Source organism: Pristiophorus japonicus, chromosome 3 (genome assembly GCF_044704955.1).
Source record: "Pristiophorus japonicus isolate sPriJap1 chromosome 3, sPriJap1.hap1, whole genome shotgun sequence".
NCBI lineage: Eukaryota > Metazoa > Chordata > Chondrichthyes > Pristiophoridae > Pristiophorus > Pristiophorus japonicus.
Window position 1 is genome coordinate 294,009,944 of NC_091979.1, and position 20,810 is coordinate 294,030,753.

The 20,810-nt window shown below is 44.1% G+C and overlaps 1 protein-coding gene across 5 annotated transcripts in view; it reads right to left on the minus strand.

Annotated features, from left to right (window-relative positions):
• The window catches only part of cpeb3 (cytoplasmic polyadenylation element binding protein 3), a 138,846-nt gene that overhangs the window by 13,734 nt on the left and 104,302 nt on the right, over window positions 1–20,810 (minus strand). For all 5 annotated transcript variants that reach the window (XM_070875043.1, XM_070875045.1, XM_070875044.1 and 2 more), the window contains one exon: window positions 13,139–13,320. In XM_070875043.1, the coding sequence (XP_070731144.1) occupies window positions 13,139–13,320 (182 nt within the window). The remainder of the gene's footprint in view (window positions 1–13,138; window positions 13,321–20,810) is intronic.

Genomic DNA, 20,810 nt, shown 5'->3' on the forward strand with positions numbered 1-20,810 from the left:
TTGTATGTGAAACAGATTTTTCTGAGATTATGTAATAAAGCGTGCCTTCAAAATACACACAAAGTAGTTAGAAAACATGAATTTAAAAAAGATAAACGGGAAAAAAAATTGGCCAGCCTTGCGCACGTTTTTTCGGCAATATTTCGCCTTTTTGCCGGTAAAAGGTACTTTCTTAAATTGGCCAAAGTTAACAAATGGCGGTTTCAAAATATCACAAAAAGCAGATCGACCAACTACAACGACAAAAAAACCCGCACCGCATAAAATTGACCGTTCGGGAACCCGTACTCGTTGAAAAAATAAATGCCTGAATAAAGGTGGTGTTGAAGCCCCAGAAACAGCGGTAAGTATAAAGGCCTACAAAAAAGGTAAGTTGAAATTTTTATTTTTTAATTCTTTTATAGCAATTCATTAGTTAAGTGTATAGTGAATGTTTATTTTTTGATTTTTGCTATTTTTTTTTTGTGTGTTTTCTCTCCCCTCCCAGGGCGGTGATAGGCCTCGGGCTAAAGTTGGCGGGCACCATGGTTTCCACCGCAAATCCTCATGCAACGCCGATTTTTACCGACAGGCGCATTTTTATTTTGCCAATTTTACCCTCTTAAAAAGTGATTTTTTTTATTGGTATTTTGTCTGTAAAATAACGGGGAAAAAAAAACGATAGCCAAAAACTGAATTTCTAGCCCTATGCGTCCAAAGATGTCTCGACCCCTAACTTTCTTGTTTCCAGTACAAGCAGTCATACCAAGAAACTTGGATGTGTAAACACACTTCCTCTATAAGCACTGCAATCACGATGTACAATGGCTTCATAACTTAGGATATATGAATATACACCTTAATGCAAATGATGAATATATATGAATGTTCATCTAAATGTACAATGGCTTCAAAAGATATACATGTATATAAAAATATAAAGTGTACACCTAATATAAAACAAATGAGTACAGAAGAGAGATTCATCTCTCATTCCAAATATACAATAGGGCAATCGCTAGTCCAACATCAGCACAATGGAGCACACGCACATAAAACTATTTCATGTGCATAGTGAAAGTATAAAATATAATTTGTTATATATGCAGACTATAGATACTCTGTGTGGTTGCATAAGATGGAGACTTGTTTACCTGATGTACTATCAATAAGGTTTACACTGTGTATATACATGTTGGCACCACTCAAGGGTGCAGCTGGTGGAGACCGAGGTTTTCTGTCCTGCCCTGGTGCCAGGGGCTGTATAAAAGGGGAGCCACCATGCGGCTGCCTCACTCTGGAGTTTGGAATAAAGGACCAAGGTCACTACAGTTTGAGCACAACACATTGCTGCGTGGAGTCATCCACAAGTACACTACAGACATAATACAATTGATCACCAAATTTATTTGCACAGAAGCATAGGTTTAACAAAAAAAATCATATACAGCAACTAAATCTCACTCCAATTTAGCTGGGCTGCACTAAATTGAATGTCTGGCAGTGGTGCAAGCCTGGCACTGACACAGTACTAACAGCTAGAGCAAATAAAGAAAATCCTGGAATCTAAAGTGTATCATGGAAATGACCCTATATCGACTCAACACCACAAGGCTGAACCCAATTACAGGAAGATTGATGCATAGCTAAGTATATTCAGTATGTAGCCAGGTTACCCCTGCTACTTGCACCAGACAGTGAAAATTAGAAAACCACAGTGCACAGATGCACATTTCAGTGAAGGAACTAAGTTTCAAATGAATGTGTGTGCAATGAGAGTGTGTGTAGCACGTGTAGCAAGTGAAGAGGAATTATTATTTAATGTACTTCATTCTTGCAAACCAAATATAGCAATACAAGAGATGCTTCAGGCACTAACCATCAATTATCTTTGGACTTGTATAAAAACTGGATGTTTATAATGGAGTTACATGTAAACAACACATGAAAGCAGAGAAGTAGCATAAATTAAACATTTGTATAGGTGCAGATTTTTCATTTATAAATGTATTTTAACTTTAGCTCAAATAGAAGGCTATTACACTTCAAATTATAACATTATTTGGTTATAGGTCTTGGTAATATCTACATGCTTATTAAATTTGATACAGCCCATATTTCTGCAAGATATTTAGCTGATACTATACAGCTTGAAAAAGGGCCGGCATTTAAATCAACTGGGAGACATACCCTGCCGCTGTTCTACTCCCTTCCGCAGTCTCCCATTGTATCCTGCTCTTCAGAGCAGGCAGAAGGACACCCATGGAAAACAATGGGGTCTTTTTTTTTTAAATATGCAGATTGGTCTCAGAATACATCAAAGTCCGACTGCTATTTTAACCACTGGCTTGAGTGGAGGAAGAGTTATGGCTTCCCATCAGGTCAGCCTAAAGGGAAGAAGAATTGGCCCAAACAGGCTACTCTCCTTGTGGGTCTAGGTGAGCCAGGTGTTCCTCTGGGCGCACAAAGAAAATTTTGGCCTCCCTCCCCCTTTTCCAATCGCGAGGCTCTCCCGAAACAACCTCCCCGCAACTTACCAGAAAGCCTGGGTTTGGCCAGCTGACACTTCCCACTAGTTTCAGGTGGGCAACTGACCAAGGGCATGAAGATTAATCCCGTCATGCTGCAAAGGTCAAGAGGGTTGCCTCCCACCTCAGCCCTGCCCAATTCCAACCGTGAGTTAAAATCAGGGCTTGTGACTCAGCATGGGAACAGTAATAAAGAGAAAAGAGTCATAGAATTACATAGGAAATATGGTATAGAAACAGGCCATGTGTATGCTCCACTTGAGTCTTTTCTCGTCTTTCCTCAGCTAAATCTATCAGCATAACCCTCGATTCCTTTCTCCCTCATTTTAAATTGCGCTGTTATATTATTTTTGAAAGGTTTCAATGTTGATAAAGTGACCAGTGTATCTATTGAACAAATCTTACTGAGCAGAGACCAATAACACTTGAGGTAAGCTCTTTTCTATTTCAGGGAAATTACTTTTTTGAAAAAAATCAGCACAATGAAATAAGTGTATGCAGAATTTCATGTGAATCTCTCCAAGATTCCAAATTATCAGAACAAAAAAAGCAGTCACTTATTATTGCTATAAGTCACATCCACAAAGGAACTGGCCCCCAATCACTCACCCACCCACCCACAGAAGAATAAAGCTGTTACTGTATTAAACTTTCAGATCTAGAGGAATGTAGTTTTACATGTCCTCCTTTACAAATTTCTTGTTTGAGGACTTGATAGCAGTTCAATTGTCGAGTAAACACTGAAGGCATTCACTTAATTTGTTCCATGTTTGAGAAAATATATCCTGATCCAAGAGATCTAAATTTATTTGGGAAAAATTAGAATTTTACCTATCAATTTTAATCTTCAGATTTATAATCCAATTTAAATTGACCAAAAACAGATCATCTATTCAATATAAATCTAAAAAGAACTCACTAACAAATACCTGCAATTTCTCAGAGAAAGGCAGCCACCACACACATCAAATCTACAATCTGACAGCTCAATAGAAGCCTTTCTAACACCGAGGACAGGGGTGATCGAATTGAATGGCTGAACAGGCTCAAGGGGCCCATTCCTGTTTTTATTTTCCTATGATTTCTAAACCCAGACTTCAATTCCCCCTCAATGGGTAGTGTACCAGCAGTGAATCAAAAAGGTACAAATGTGAATGCAAGAGTCAGTGAATGTATTTGTTGCTGGTGTCCGCCAATGCTATTTCCACAAGCTCTTTGGTTGAAGAATGCGCTGGCTAAACAGGATCATTGCAAGGACAATGATACTGCTGTCAAATCTAATCACAAATAAATGAGCTGGGTAAATAACAGGTTTCAAAAAAACCGTCTAATTAGACATTTGATTCTTTAGTGGTTCAACAAAACATGCTGGCTTCCATTTCCTCCCACCAGCACCCTCATTACTTTTGTGGACACCATGAAACAATACCTCAATTCTTTCAATAGCTATGTTTACAAAGGTGCAGCGTCTTGGAAGCTATTATTGAGAGCTGAATAGAATAGCTATTGATAAAATTAAGTACATCAGGATTGTGCAGATTTGTAAAAGACAATCTGGATTTCAGTACCTGGAAATTGGTAAACAAAACAATAAAGCATTTGTTATACATTATCCAGATGAACCTGCATTATAGCCACCTCCTGCACACTTAGTTGCAACAAACTACATGCAGCACCTCCCCCCCACCCCGCCACTCCCATTAAGGGATACAAGGGACATCAGGGGTACGTGAACAAGTAATGTTAAGGAAGTTGGTTTCTGACAAAGTTACATATAAATTACTGCACAGAAACAGGCTATTCAGCCCAACTGGTCTATTCCGGTGTTCATGCTCCACACGAGCCTCCTCCCACCCTACTTCATCCAACCTCACCAGCATATCCTTCTATTCCTTTCTCCTTCGTGTATTTATCTAGCTTCCCCTTAAATGTATCTGTTCTATTTTTAGGATTTTGTACAGAAATTGATTAACACTAGCGTTACATTTCAGGATCTTTTGACCATTTTTGCATAGAAAATATTTGGAAATCAAATGCATTTAAGTGGTGTGTTTTAAATTAGAGTGGGTTCATACAGGTTTAAAATTCTCCTTCCAACCACATGGTGCAGCCACTGAGACAAAGAGGAGTGTGTGCGTTAATGAGCCAGACTCTAAAGATGTGTTTATACAAGGACCAAGGGCGATAATTAATTTGTTCTCTCATCTCAGGCTTCCTAAAAGCATCCACACCGGACCTACATCTTGAGTCTCACGTAGAATGTCTGCCAAGAATCCACTCTTAAGGAGGAGGGGAAAGAGTGTGTTGATAGATAGCCAGTTTTATTGACAGGCCTGATAAATCACTGAATGGGAAAGTCCAATGAACAGCCTGCCCAATTCCTGTGGTCAGAAGTAACAAAAATAGAGAAAAGCCCATACTCAAGATCAGTCAGTCATCTACTGAGAAAAAGACAAGGTTATTGTAAGACGAGTGCCAACCAAGCCCATGTAAGCCTTGGCCTCAATACAAGCCTAACCAAAAGAAAGTATATCAGCCTGCTAACCCAGGAAAAAGCTATGGGTTTATTCAAAAGCAAAATACTGCAGATGCTAGAAATCTGAACTAAAAACAGAAATTGTTGAAAATACTCAGCAGGTCAGGCAGCATCTGTGAAGAGAGAAATAGAGTTAACGTTTCAGATCGATGACCCTTTGTCAGAACTAGAAAAAGTTAGATGTATGAACAAGGTAAAAGAGACAAATGGAAATCCCGTCTGAGAGAAGAGCAGAACTTCTTTAAGGTGGGCATTCGTGGCAGAGAAGCGTCAGTGAATTAAACACTAATATAAAAGCAAAATATTGCGGATGCTGGAAATCTGACCAACTGAGTATTTCCAGTATTTTCTGTTTTTATTTCTATGTAGTTTATTATTTTTCTTATTCACAAGGTAAGATTTTAAAATAAGTGAAGTAAATGAGGTTTGATTATAACTGTTACTTTGTACGTTCACTTGCTTTCTGAAAAATAAAGCAGCTTAATGATACATATCTGGTCTTGACTCACTAAAGTGTTCACAGTCCACCGACTGAAAGACCGAAGTGCACGTGAGAACATGTGAAAGCCAGTTCAGATCACAAGGATCCTATTGTTACACCTCTGGGTTACCTTATGGCACAATTAAATATTGGACAGTATGAGCATACCCCTGAATGCAAGACATGGGGACTGGTTATGGGAGTGACCTGCACTGCTGAACCTGAATTAGCATCAAGGATAGACCCAAATATTGTAATAACTAATATACCAAAGAATTATAATTACAAAAGCAAAATACTGCAGATGCTGGAAATCTAAAATAAAAACAGAAAATGCTGGAAATACTCAAAAGACATTTTGACAGATCGCAAGTGCCGGGTTCAGGCGCATGCACTTCGCCTGTCTAAACCCGGAATTCACGGGGCCTTTTCAGGTGCGTGCGCACATCATATGCACCCGGAGAGACGACAATTTCAGGTCCATTAACTCGATTTCTCTCTCCATTAATTATAATTTCAAGCTGCTTTAAAATTCAATTCAAACAAGCCTGAGTGAATACATGTGCATCAATGCCATTATTGTTGTTTAAATGCACACTCAATATATTGAGGCACGGCGAGATGGTGGAGGCAATTTTCCAGAAAACAGTCAGAATCTGATCTGCACATGTCATGTATTCAGCCAGTGGAATCTTTCTAAGATTGGCTCCCAGCCATGGCCTTTATTGTAATCATGGAGCTGTTCTGGGACACGTGGGATGTTTCTTCATTAGTGAGGCCTTTGGAGGCAAGGAAACCTGGTATGAAGGATCTCAACATGGGTAAAACTAAACAATATTTTTATACTTATTTTTGATAGACAATAGGGTAGTACTTAGACTTTCATCTATAAACAATTTCAATGATAGTTTAATTAAAAATTGTATTACTGCAGTAGCGAATAAGCAGTAATGTTTATTTTAAAGGAGAGAGAATATTTTGCTTGCATTTCATTGGGGAATTATAGATGTTAAATGAAAATGAATTAGATGGAGTCTTGTAGCTTATTGCACTGAATGAACCAGATACTTTCATTTCTGTAATAATTTTGATGAAGACAAAAAAACCTGCATGCATTACATAATTTGTATAAGCACTAATTTATCTTTCAGAAATCTGTGCTTTCAGATAGAATACATTCATTTTTCTACGAAGTGTTAACATAGGCTAGAGGACATTCCTTCCATTAAATGCGTATTCTTAAATGTAGTCTGAAGATACGCAGCGGAACAGACAATCAATCACCATAATGACAGGTTTGCAAACTTCAGCAATCTGAGATCTACATCTCATATGCATGCCGGGATGGCAGGTCTGACATATGAAGAAAGACTGCATCGACTAGGCTTATAGTCACTGGAATTTAGAAGAATGAGAGGGGATCTCATAGAATCATATAAAATTCTGACAGGATTCGACAGGTTAGATGCAGGAAGAATATTCCCAATGTTGGGGAAGTCCAGAACCAGGGGACACAGTCTAAAGATAAGGGGTAGGCCATTTAGGACCGAGATGAGGAGAAACTTCTTCAGAGAATTGTGAACCTGTGGAATTCTCTACCACAAAGTTGATGATGCCAGTTCATTGGATATATTCAAAAGGGAGTTAGATATGGCCCTTATGGCTAAAGGGATCAAGGGGTATGGAGAAAAAGCAGGAATGGGGTACTGAAGTTGCATGATCAACCATGATCGTATTGAATGGTGGTGCAGGCTTGAAGGACTGAATGCTCTACTCCTGCACCTACTTTCTATGTTTCTATAAATGTTGCTTTAGTTTGGTTATGAATTCCATCGCGTCGCAGATAGGTTTCAGTTGTGGCTTAGTGGTAGCACTCTTGCCTCCGAAGGCTGTGGGTTCAAGTCCCACTCCAGAGACTTGATCACAATCTCGGCTGACATTCCAACGCAGTAGTGAGAATGTGCTACACTGTCGAAGGTGCTGCCTTTTGGGTGAGATGTTAAACGAAGGCCCCGACTTCCCCCTCAGGTGAATGTAAAACATCCCATGGTACTATTTTTAAGAAAAGCAGGGGAATTCTCCCTGGTGTCCGAGCCAATATTTATCCCTCACTCACCACCACAAAAACAGATGATCTGGCATTTCTTTCCTTGCTGCTTGTGGGACTTTGCTGTGTGCAAATTGCCTGCCAGGTTTCCTGCACTTCAAAAGTATTTCATTGAAAAACTTGAAAAAAAAGAGGATTTTTTTTTTTTTTTTTACGCAGCGAGTGGTTAGGATCTGGAATGCACTGCCTGAAAGGGTGGTGGAGGAAGATTCAAATGTGGCTTTCAAAAGGGAATTGGCTAAGTATCTGAAGGAAAAAAAATTGCAGGGCTATGGGGAAACGGGTGGGGGAGTGGACTAGCTGAAGTACTCTTGTAGAGAGCCGGCACAGGCTCACCGGGCTGAATGGCCACCTTCTATGATTCATTGGCTGTATACATCCTGAGGTAGTGAATGCTGCTAAGTAAATGCAAGACTTTCTTTTCTTTCATGCATTGTATCCATGTATATGTTAATGCCTTGGCCTTGTACAATTTATGTTGTATCTAAAACAAAGCCACTTATTTCCACTTCAACCAACCTGGTCTGGTTCTGTAGACAACTTTACTATGGACCTTTATTTTCAAAAGGAGAGATAGGTTCTATTTTAACTTTTGCTATTTAAAAAATCTATAAATTAAAATACAGACCCTTCTTTTTTTTTTAACCACAAGGAGATTCATTTAGTGAAAAATAAATTCAAAACATAGACCTGAGAAAAATTCTTTATTCAAAAACAGTGATAAATTTTTTGGGAATCTACGAAGACATGGGGGTGAAAAATGCATTTGGACATTAGGCTGGATGAGGTGGAGTGTAGAGAACTTGCTCAATGGGCCAAATGGTCTGTCCTAGCCCTTGGTAAAAACAGAGAGACAGACTATTATCTGAATGGTGACAGATTAGGAAAAGGGGAGGTGCAAAGAGACCTGGGTGTCGTGGTACATCAGTCATTGAAGGTTGGCATGCAGGTGCAGCAGGCGGTTAAGAAAGCAAATGGCATGTTGGCCTTCATAGCAAGGGGATTTGAGTACAGGGGCAGGGAGGTGTTGCTACAGTTGTACAGGGCATTGGTGAGGCCACAACTGGAGTATTGTGTACAGTTTTGGTCTCCTAACCTGAGGAAGGACATTCTTGCTATTGAGGGAGTGCAGCGAAGGTTCACCAGACTGATTCCCGGGATGGCGGGACTGACCTATCAAGAAAGACTGGATCAACTGGGCTTGTATTCACTGGAGTTCAGAAGAATGAGAGGGGACTTCATAGAAACATTTAAAATTCTGACAGGGTTAGACAGGTTAGATGCAGGAAGAATGTTCCCAATGTTGGGGAAGTCCAGAACCAGAGGTCACAGTCTAAGGATAAGGGGTAAGCCATTTAGGACCGAGATGCGGAGGAACTTCTTCACCCAGAGAGTGGTGAACCTGTGGAATTCTCTACCACAGAAAGTTGTTGAGGCCAATTCACTAAATATATTCAAAAAGGAGTTAGATGAGGTCCTTACTACTAGGGGGATCAAGGGGTATGGCGAGAAAGCAGGAATGGGGTACTGAAGTTGAATGTTCAGCCATGAACTCATTGAATGGCGGTGCAGGCTAGAAGGGCCGAATGGCCTACTCCTGCACCTATTTTCTATGTTTCTATGTTTCTATGTTGATATTTTTCTCATATGTATTTAACTAGAAATTTTATTTAAGATGAAATAACCACAATTTGTAGGATAATTAATTTGTGATATTCAACATCAAATAAATAAGCTCTGCAACAGGACAGACGATGGAAACAGGTGCATTTGTGGTCCTGAAAACTGTCCTTGTTCAGCTTTCCATCTCAAAGTTCAAAGCAGTACAAATTTTGTACATTTAGACAAAGTAGCAACATCAGCCCAGCTGTTCACTGGTACAAGAAAAACGTAAAGCAAGAAAAAAAGACTTGCATTTATATAGTATCTTTCATGACCACCGGACATCTCAAAGCACTTTACAGCCAATGAAGTTCTTTTGTAGTGTAGTCAGTTGTAATGTGGGAAATGCGGCAGCCAACTTGCGCATAGCAAGCTCCTACAAACAGCAATGTGATAATGACCAGATCATCTGTTTTGTTATGTTGATTGAGGGATAAATATCGGCCAGGACACAGTGGATAACTCCCCTGCTGTTCTTCGAAATAGTGCCATGGGATCTTTTACATCCACTTGAGGGGGCATCGGTTTAACGTCTCATCTGAAAGACGGCACCTCCGACAGTGCAGCATTCCCTCAGCATTGCACTGGAGTGTCAGCCTAGATTTATGTGCTCATGTTCCTGGAGTGGGACTTGAACCCACAACCTTCTGACTCAGAAGCAAGTGTGCTACCCACAGAGCCACAGCTGACACTTCAATACAATGACATAATAAAGAAAACCACCTCTGGTTGTGGGTTCAATTCCCTCTCCAGGAATGTGAAAGGTGATTGTAACTTACTTAGCCACTGGTGTTCATGACTTATGGGTCACTCACACTTATGAGAAGAGCTCTTACATTGCTCCAACTTACTTCAGCATCAGAATAATACACTCGGCCAGAGTTTACAGCAGTCAGCCAGTGAAAGAAAAAAAGTCATGCTGTTACCAACAGATATAACCCCAGAGTTATGACAGAGTTTGGTAGCTTGCAAGATTTACGTGGGATCAGTCGGAAGGAAGGGTTTGTAACTAACTTTTGTAAGCATGTTTCAGTGCAGTCATTGTTTCATTGTTGGACATCAGCAGTTTGCAAAGTATTCAGTACAAGAATGTATAAATTTGGCAAAAGAACTGGGGGAGTATGTTTATTTTATGCGGCGAGTTGTTGTGATCTGGAATGCACTGCCTGAAAGGGTGATGGAAGCAGATTCAATAATAACTTCCAAAAGGGAATTGGATAAATAGTTGAAAAGGAAATATTTGTAGGGCTATGGGGAAAGAGCAGGGGAGTGGAACTAACTGGATCGCTCTTTCAAAGAGCTGGCACAGGCATTATGGGTCGAATGGCCTCCTTCTGAGTTGTATGATTCTATAGTTACTAGTTTATAAGCACACACATTTAGTGTTTGTTGTAAATATTGAAGGGAGTATTGACACCACTGTGTCAGCCAGTGAGTTGGAAGTGGGACGAGACTTACAGCAGTCTATTTTTACAGAAAACAGAGTATACTTAGAGTCTCTACGAACTAGAGCAAATGGAGCTCATGACCAAAACTACAGCAAAGCCTCCCAATAAAAGCAGATTACTGCTCCAGCACAATGAGCGCAGGATAGTTACATAATACAAATAAAATCAATCCCAGTCACTTACAGCAATGATTGACGGAGGAATTACCAATTCATCTCCATTTTATCCAAGATGTACGGTGTCACTATAGGCAGCCTAAAAAATATTCCAGTCTTCATTGATGCAACCCTTTTTCGACCGGCACGGACACCATGGGCCAAATGGCCTCTTCTGTGTCGCAATCTTTCTAGGATTCATTTTTTGTGATTCTTTAGACATGCCCTTGCCCATTTATTATCTATGACCTTTTGCACTGAAAGTTACAGTAACTTAGATCCAAACAATGCGGTCCCTCTATAGTGCATCTGGCAATTATATGAACAGGGCAACTGTGCTTGTCTTGAGCCAATCAGATTGAAGTATTGTTAATGAACAGTGCAATGCGCAAGTTAGAAGTGATTTCAATGTCAAATCAGATGCAGAAAGCAAATGAGAGAGAAAGAGAGAAAGATTGGATTGAACGATCAAGGGGGGGCGTGGAAGAGAGGAGGCGGGGGGCAGGGGGGAAGCGCGCGAGACCAGGCGGGGTGGACGCGCGAGATGAGGCCGGGGGGGGGGGCGCGAGAGACGAGGCCGGGGGGGGGGGCGCGAGAGACGAGGCCGGGGGGGGGGGGGCGCGAGACGAGGCCGGGGGAGGCGCGAGAGACGAGGCCGGGGGGGGGGGGGCGAGACGAGGCCGGGGGGGGGGGGGGCGAGACGAGGCCGGGGGGGGGGGGCGAGACGAGGCCGGGGGGGGGGGGGCGCGAGACGAGGCCGGGGGGGGGGGGGGGGCGCGAGACGAGGCCGGGGGAGGCGCGAGAGACGAGGCCGGGGGGGGGGGGGGCGCGAGAGACGAGGCCGGGGGGGGGGGGGCGTGAGACGAGGCCGGGGGGGGGGGGGGCGTGCGAGACGAGGCCGGGGGAGGGGCGCGAGACGAGGCCGGGGGAGGGGGGGCGTGCGAAACGAGGCCGGGCGCGAGAGACGAGGCCGGGGGGGGGGGGGCGCGAGACGAGGCCGGGGGAGGCGCGAGAGACGAGGCCGGGGGGGGGGGGGGGCGCGCGAGACGAGGCCGGGGGGGGAGGGGGGGCGCGAGACGAGGCCGGGGGGGGAGGGGCGAGACGAGGCCGGGGGGGGGGGCGCGCGAGACGAGGCCGGGGGGGGGGGGGGCGCGCGAGACGAGGCCGGGGGGGGGGGGGCGCGCGAGACGAGGCCGGGGGGGGGGGGGGCGCGCGAGACGAGGCCGGGGGGGGGGGGGCGCGCGAGACGAGGCCGGGGGGGGGGGGCGCGCGAGACGAGGCCGGGGGGGGGGCGCGCGAGACGAGGCCGGGGGGGGGGGGGGGGCGCGAGAGGAGGCGGCGGGGGGGCACGAGAGGAGGCGGGGGGGTGGGGGTGGTGAGAAAGAGAGGCGGGGGGAGAACGTAAAAAAAATTTTTATTTAAATTATTTTTTAATCTTCAAAAATTAAAAATCTGAAGGAATGAGACACTAATACTTGTAAAAGTTAATTTTCAGTGCCAGAGCAGTTGTTTGTCATTAATTAAGACTCATCATACCGTTTAAAAGGATCTTAGACTGAAATGGACAAGCCCTAACTTTGTGGCGTTTAATTTGCATCAACAACTAAGCACAGGAACTTCAAACCATTCAGTATATTTGATAGGGAGCCAGATGGTGAGATGCCCTTCAAGCAGCTTATGCAGGCACGGTGCATCTTGGACAGCAACCTACGGATTTTTGTGTTTAACTGCTGATCTGTGCTTGCCTGAAGTTGTTGTCAGATTTGCGCACAAGTAATGGTGAGCTTCATAACTGTCAACATAATTTTTACAGTAAATTCTGGTCTAATATGTTTTGCATGGTTTGATGTTCCTGTCCTCATAAAAGAGTGCATCCTCTGAATTACCACGACCCACACCACAGGAAATTTGCTGGTGTATATATAAAAATATGAAGTCCTCATTCACAAATTTTCAATTTTTCCAGGTGGGGAGCAGATTTAAATTATTTTCTGCAGGGCAACAAAACAGACATCCTTACTAACAAAATCTCCACTAACAAAAACTGTTGTGCAATCAATTGAGTGCAGCATTTACCCAAATGACAGTGACAGCATTTACCTGCAGGAACGGTAATGTTTTCACTGTTCAAGGTTTTGTTTTGAAATCCATTTCAAATTGGTGCTGAATGTAAAAAAGACCAAATTTCCCTTCTTCTGTCTACAATGACCATCAATCAGCTGACACTGCAGCATTCACTCACCCGTTTATCAATGTCTCCATGCTGGAGCTGTACAAAGCGAGCACTGATAGCAGCAATGTAGCTCTGCTGATTGGAGAAAGCCACTCTGCCAGCACCCTTTGGGTACTTCAGCTCAGGATCCGTATCAATGCCCGCATAGCAGACCCCTCCATACAGTCGATCCATGATCATCGCCAATTCAACTGCAAGAAAAAACAAAATCCTCTGCTTACAAAAGAATTTCAACTTTCTCTTCCCTAAATATTTTTCAAAGAATATTATTTAATAATGCTTTTCTCCCAATTCACAACTACTACAAAATGACCTGGAATTAAAATACTTCCATTTCTTTAATACACCTTTCATTCATATATTTTCTTCCAAATATGTTATAATCGATTAATTGTGTTTGCTAAAATGAAATTGAAAACAAAATGCGATGCAAAACAGAAATAGATCTTTAAAAAAAATGTTTCCTTGTTCCTAAATGGTTTCAAAAAAGTGGCTGAGCATCCAAAAATGTACAGATTCAAATTCAAGGCACAGGGCTGTTTCACTCAATTTGTGAATGTTTAATCAGGCCTCAACTGGGACACTGCCTGGAATACAAGAGTAGTGTCAACACCCTTCACAAGAGGGCTCAAATTCCGATTCTCGGTCTTGTTTGTTCTTTGCATTTGCCCTCCCTCAGGACACCAGTTCTTCCAGTCTCAGCTGGGTTTATGAAAGAAAATAAATAAGTGGAAAAATACTTGGTCACGAACCATGACCATTACCCACACTGTCCAAACAAGTATGTTAAAAAATTGACATAGTAGCTGGATGAACAGGATCCATGGAGATATCTGCACACCAGATATTTTCACTAGTTTCCTGAATTACTACAGCAACATGAATATAGGTATTTAACATGTTTGGGATTGGGGAATGGGGAGTGGAGGAAGGAAGGAAGGAGAAAAGAGAATTAAAATAATTCCAGCTACCGATCATTATCTTCTTGATAAACTAAACAGCATTTGGATTTTGCACAGCATTTCATCCTTCATTATAAAAGTAAAATTATTCAAGTAGTCTTGTTATATACAGTTAAACTGAATGTGTGCGCAATGCTTTGATTCAGTATTTAGAAAATCCAGATTTATTTTTAAAAATCCATTTCAAACCTCAACAATTCAAAATAAAACTCACTTAAATATGGATTTCATACGTACTCAGTATTTTCCTCTCTGCAGTTGTAAACGTGTTTCTAAAACTAACACTACATTTACAAATTGATTAACGCCAATGCACAGGGAAAATATCTTCGCTGAAAATGGAAAGCAAAACCAAGATTTTATGTTAACCATTTTATAAATGACGTGTTACAATATTTGAACTGTGTGCTTTCACGAGTGCAGATATATTTTAAGTTAATGTTCCAAATTGCAGAATGGGTCATTCCCTGTCCCTATATTAAAAATAAATTCAGGTTAAACAGTAGGCAATATTCATTATTCCTCTGCAGAGTGCTATTTGAAATTTGGTTTCTACCTCCAATGGAGACCATTTTAATCTCAAAATGTGCGTGAGTAAGTCTGTCCAAGTGGCATTGGGTATGAAGCTAAGGGCAGCCGATAACAACACTTTGAAGTTCTGCTCTTCCCTCAGGCAGGATTTCCATTTGTCTCTTATCTTGTTTCCTGTTTTCCTTCTTGTGTTTGATCAAGTATCTGCCAAGACTCGCTTTCACATCCACATCTCTTTCCTGTCTGTGTCTCCGACTTAATCCACATGGATTCCAACTGAAATTCCACCCTTCATGTTTTGGATCCACTCAGAGATATTCAACGTTCCTCAAACCACAGCTCTCGCTGCATCCGGGGATCCACACTCAACGTTATGTGCCGCCACGCTCTCAAGCTCTCTCTTCAGCAGCACCAACTCACTATCGCTAAGCTGTCCTGGTCCGCAATTCCATTTCATCCTTCGCCTCATCCAGCGCTTTAACAAAAAACGTTTTTCCTTCCTTTCAGGTGTCAAGGATCGTAAGCTTCACCAACCCTTGGACACCAACGCCCCTTTGCAACTGTTATATATGCAGACTATAGAGACACTCTCTGTATAGTCACTGTACAGTTGTATAAGATGGAGACTTGTTTACCTGATGTACTATCAATAAGGTTTACACTGTGTATATACTATGCTGGCACCACTAGAGGGTGCAACTGGTGGAGACCGGGGTTTCCTGCCCCGGTGGCAGGGGCTGTATAAAAGGGCAGCCATCGTGCGCTGCCTCACTCTGGAGTTTGGAATAGAAACATAGAAATTAGGTGCAGGAGCAGGCCGTTCGGCCCTTCGAGCCTGCACCGCCATTCAATAAGATCATGGCTGATCATTCAACCTCAGTACCCCTTTCCTGCTTTCTCTCCATACCCCTTGATCCCTTTGGCCGTAAGGGCCAAATCTAACTCCCTTTTGAATATATCTAACGAACTGGCCTCAACAACTTTCTGGGGTAGAGAATTCCACAGGTTAACCACTCTGAGTGAAGAAGTTTCTTCTCATCTCGGTCCTAAATGGCTTACCCCTTATTCTTAAGACTCTGGTTCTGGAACTCCCCAGCAACAGGAACATTCTTCCTGCCTCTAACCTGTCCAATCCCGTCAGAATTTTACATGTTTCTATGAGATCCCCTCTCATTCTTCTAAACTCCAGTGGATACAGGCCCAGTCGATCCAGTCTCTCCTCATATGTCACTCCTGCCATCCCGGGAATCAGTCTGGTGAACCTTCGCTGTACTCCCTCAATAGCAAGAATGTCCTTCCTCAGATTAGGAGACCAAGACTGAACACAATATTCTAGCTGCATGCCAACCTTCAATGACTGATGTACCATGACACCCAAGTCTCGTTACACCTCCCCTTTTTCTAATCTGTCACCATTCAGATAATATTCTGTCTTCCTATTTTTGCCACCAAAGTGGATAACCTCACAGTTATCCACATTATACTGCATCTGCCATGCATTTCCCCACTCACCTAACCTGTCCAAGTCACCCTGCAGCCTCTTGGCATCCTCCTCACAGCTCACACCACCACCCAGCTTAGAGTCATCTGCAAACTTGGAGATATTACATTCAATTCCTTCATCTAAATCATTGATGTATATTGTAAATAGCTGGGGTCCCAGCACTGAGCCCTGCGGCACCCCACTAGTCACTGCCTGCCATTCTGAAAAGGAGCAGTTTATTCCGACTCTCTGCTTCCTGTCTGCCAACCAGTTTTCTATCCATGTCAATACATTACCCCCAATATCATGTGCTTTAATTTTGCACACTAATCTCGTGTGTGGGACCTTGTCAAAAGCCTTTTGAAAGTCCAAATACACCTCGAGTCTCATCGCCAAGAGCATGCAGAAAGCAAGCACAGGCAGCGGAAAGAGCATGCGGCAAACCTGTCCCACCCACCCTTTTCCTCAACGACTATCTGTCCCATCTGTGGCAGAGACTGTGGTTCTCGTATTGGACTGTTCATCCAGCTAAGAACTCATGTTAAGAGTGGAAGCAAGTCTTCCTCGATTCCGAGGGACTGCCTATGATGATGGTTTGCAGAAAAATTGCTTGCCCATATACTAAACATCACATCAGGGGTTACGAACACCTATGTAACTTAAAGTTTTGCAGATTATTGAGATGTTAGTCTGGCTGTAAAATTTTCCATGGATGCCAAGATCCACACTATTTTGGCCACTGATACTCCAGTGGGCTCTGGCTGTTTAAGAAATTTCCAATTAATTATTTAATGTATAAATTTAAGAGTTTTAATTTGAACATTAACAGCGCCCATCTAAAGGACCAAGGTCACTACAGTTTGAGTACAACACATTGCCTCGTGGAGTCATTCATAAGTACATTACAGACATAACAACTTGCAACGAGAATACGGACTTTCATGCGATTATGGCTACCTTTGGCACACTAACAGACTTCACAGAGGGTGATGATTGGGATGCCTTCACGGAAAGGCTCGAGCTATATTTCATGGCAAATGACCCGGCAGAAAAGCGCAAGGCTATACTGCTGACCAGTTGTGGGCCAGAGGTCTACCGCCTCGTCAGAGACTTGCTGGCACCCACGAAGGCCAAGGATAAGACATACGATGAGCTGACTGAACTAATTTGCAACCAACTAAAACCAAAAAAGAGCGCATCCTCACGGCCAGGCACAGATTGTACACTCACCGCAGACCTGAGGGCCAGGAGATTGCAAAATATGCTGCCGACCTCAGGAGACTTGCGGCACCATGTGATTTTGGCACGCACCTCAATGAAGCATTGCGAGACATCGTCGTTATAGGAATTGGCCATGAGGGCCTCCTTCACAAGCTATTATCTGCCGACACCACAGTCAACCTGCAGAAGGCCATCAGCATCAGTCAGGCGTTCATGACCTCGACCTGCAGCACCAAGCAAATTATTCATCCTGTCGACTCAAACCTGGCAAGTTCTGTACACAGAATGGTGCCTTTCACAGGCAAGACTGTAGAATGTGGCTCTGCCCAGGGCAGAGAGCACAGACCTCAGGGTTCCAGAATTCAAAGTCTGCCAAGGGGTGCTAATCGAGTAGCACCATGCTGGCATTGCGGAGGAAACCATAGGGCTCACCAGTGTCGGTTTGCTGAGTACGTATGCAAAGCCTGTAACACGAAGGGCCACCTCCAGCGTATGTGTAAAAGAAATACGACTCACCGTCTAGCACCTCCGGTAGATGACTTTGAATCCAGCGGGGAGTATGATGATTTGGCCAGAGAGGCAGCTCAGCTCCAAGAAATATATGGAGTGTATACCTGCCCCACCGATTGTCCTCCAGTGAAGATGGAAGTCGAGATAAACGGCGTTCCAGTCTTCATGGAAGTGGACACGGGAGCGAGTCAGTCAGTGATGAGCCAGGATGCCTTTGAGGTGCTATGGAACGAAAAAATGACCCGAGCTGGTTCCAGTACAGGAAAAGTTGAGCACCTACACCAAGGAGCTGATCCCAGTCCTTGGTAGTGCGGATGTAAGTGTAATCCATAATGGCATGGTGCATAAGTTACCTCTATGGATTGTTGCAGGTGATGGTCCAACGCTACTCGGAAGAAGGTGGATGGGGAAGATCCAGTGGAAATGGGAAGACCTCTTCACTCCAGCAATCGATGCCCCCGTGCTCAGAGGCAGAGCAAAATCTCACCTTCGCTTGGACCAGGCACCAGAGAACAGACCAGCGCAGCACCTGAGGCACAGACCGTCCATCACTACTTCGTGGCAATGATCTGACTGGAACGACTTAAAAGTACCTTCCCGGCTCCAGTGGCAGGACTCCTGGGGAGGAAGATCAAATTCACAGGCCCTCTTACAGCTTTTGTGGCAGAATCGCGGGAGAGAAGGATCAAGACAGTCGACCTCGAGGACAGAGGCAAGATGGCGACCCTGTTGCAGCGAGGTGCAGTGTGGCTGAAGCACTACCACAAGGTGCAACGCTGAAGGACCAACACGTGGTGTCTAACAAAGGATTTGATTGGGGTAAAGTCAGCAGGGTTCTCTTAAAGGAGACCTGCAACTAACTGAACTTAGAGACATTGTATGCATGGCAATCAACATAACAAACCGATTAAGATTATGAACAAAATATTGTTGCGAGATGTCGGGAATAGAGTGTCCCCAAAAGTAGCAAGCGAGCGAATTCGGGAGGATGACGGCACTGATCCTGATACCCTGCCCCAGGTTTATCCCACGCTGCAGGCACCTGATGGCACTACTCGCCACGGACCGGGAAACAAAAACGGCGCCAATACGCACAGTCAGCTGCCATTGCCCACCACCCGGGTGGAGACGGTGCAGCCCCCAGACCCAGTCGCTACCTCGGCCATGTCTGGGAGCGAAAGGTCAGAACCAACGAGTTCCCCAAACGGGACCTGAAACAGCCAGGTTCCCAACACCGTTAGAGAGCAGGCAGAAGATTCTGCAGCCTTCAAAGGAGGACAGGGAGGCCACACACATCTGTGGCTCTGCTATCCATTAGGCAATGGCAAAGGCCCCGAGTCCTGGCTAGGTGAGTGAACCAAGTCCACCCCGCTAGCAGTGGGTGCAGCAGCGCCATCAGACGACTAGGACCCCGTCCGGTTGCTCTGGAACTAGCGTCCTCGCATACCTGTACTGCTACCTCAGTACTGACCATGAATGCAATCTACCCAATCCAGGCGCACGACCGTAAAACATAACTAATGTAAGTCACTGAATCAAGGTGTCACGATACAAACTCGAAATTTTTTTTATTTTTTCTTCCTTTCTTTGTACTTGCACTGTGTCGATCCTGTATGTTAATGTAACGGGTCAGCTGCATGATCTCGTTGTGGGGGGGAGGGGGGGGAATGGATGTATGTAGCCATGGACACACACATGGATCACACCCAGAACCCACTGGAACCTCCACTGCATCATCGAACCATCCAAACTGGTAACCACTACCTAACGTTGTAGCAAATGGACTTGGGGGTTAACAGGGAGAGAGCCAAACAAAAGCACAGCCAAGGTGCAAGGGCTATTGGCACTCAAATCTGGGGAGAGCTAAGCCAGAGCACACTGTGCAAAGGTAATTGGCACAAAGGACTTGGCGTAAGAGTGATGTTATATATGCAGACTATAGAGATACTCCCTGTGTAGTCACTGTATAGTTGCATAAGATGGAGACTTGTTTACCTGATGTACTATCAATAAGGTTTACACTGTGTATATACTATGCTGGCACCACTAGAGGGTGCAACTGGTGGAGACCGGGTTTCTTGCCCTGGTGGCAGGGGCTATATAAAAGGGCAGCCATCACTCTGGAGTTTGGAAGAAAGGACCAAGATCACTGCAGTTTGAGTACAACACATTGCCTCGTGGAGTCATTCATAAATACATTCCAGACATAACAACAACCTTCTTCCCCTTCACTTTCCTCTGAACCCATCCCTTCTTCCAATCGCACCCCCTGCTGTGTTTTCACTAGCCCCTCTAACCTTCCCCTCTCTGACCCCAAACAATCAGTCCTCAGCAAAGGCCTGAGCTTCATCCCCTTATAGCCCCACCTCAATAAATTGAGCTTGGCACGATGCTGAGCTCTTTTTCTGTCGCCTTTGCCTTCGTGCCCACTTCTTTGACTAGGAGTCTTCCTTCCCTCTCTCCTTGCCCCGCAACCACCCCCCCCCCCCCCACTGCCCCCCCACACAGTTGACCCTTTCTGCTGTTTTCAGAATTCTTGCTCTACCTGGACCCCTCCCTTTGGCCTCTCACCCTCTCTAGATCTCTTCATTGTGAACTGCTGACGGGACATCAGCCATCTCAATTTCTGTGCTCCCCTCATTCACTACCTTCCTCTGAACTTGCAGCACTCCACTCTCTCAGATCCATCCTTAACTGTGTCATTAAACTTGGCAGCGCTGTTGTTTGCCGAACCTATCTCTACCTTGCAGAGACTGATCGCCAACTCGGATACCTCCTCCTACCTCCCCCTGGACAATGAACCCACAACCGATCAAGCCATCAATTCTCAGACCGTCACAGACATCTCCTCTGGATATCTTCCCTCCACAGCCACCAACCTCAGTTCTCCAACCCTGCACAGCCCACTTCTACCTCTTTTCCAAGATCCACAAATAGGACTGCCCTGGTAGACTCCGTTTCAGCCTGTTCTTGC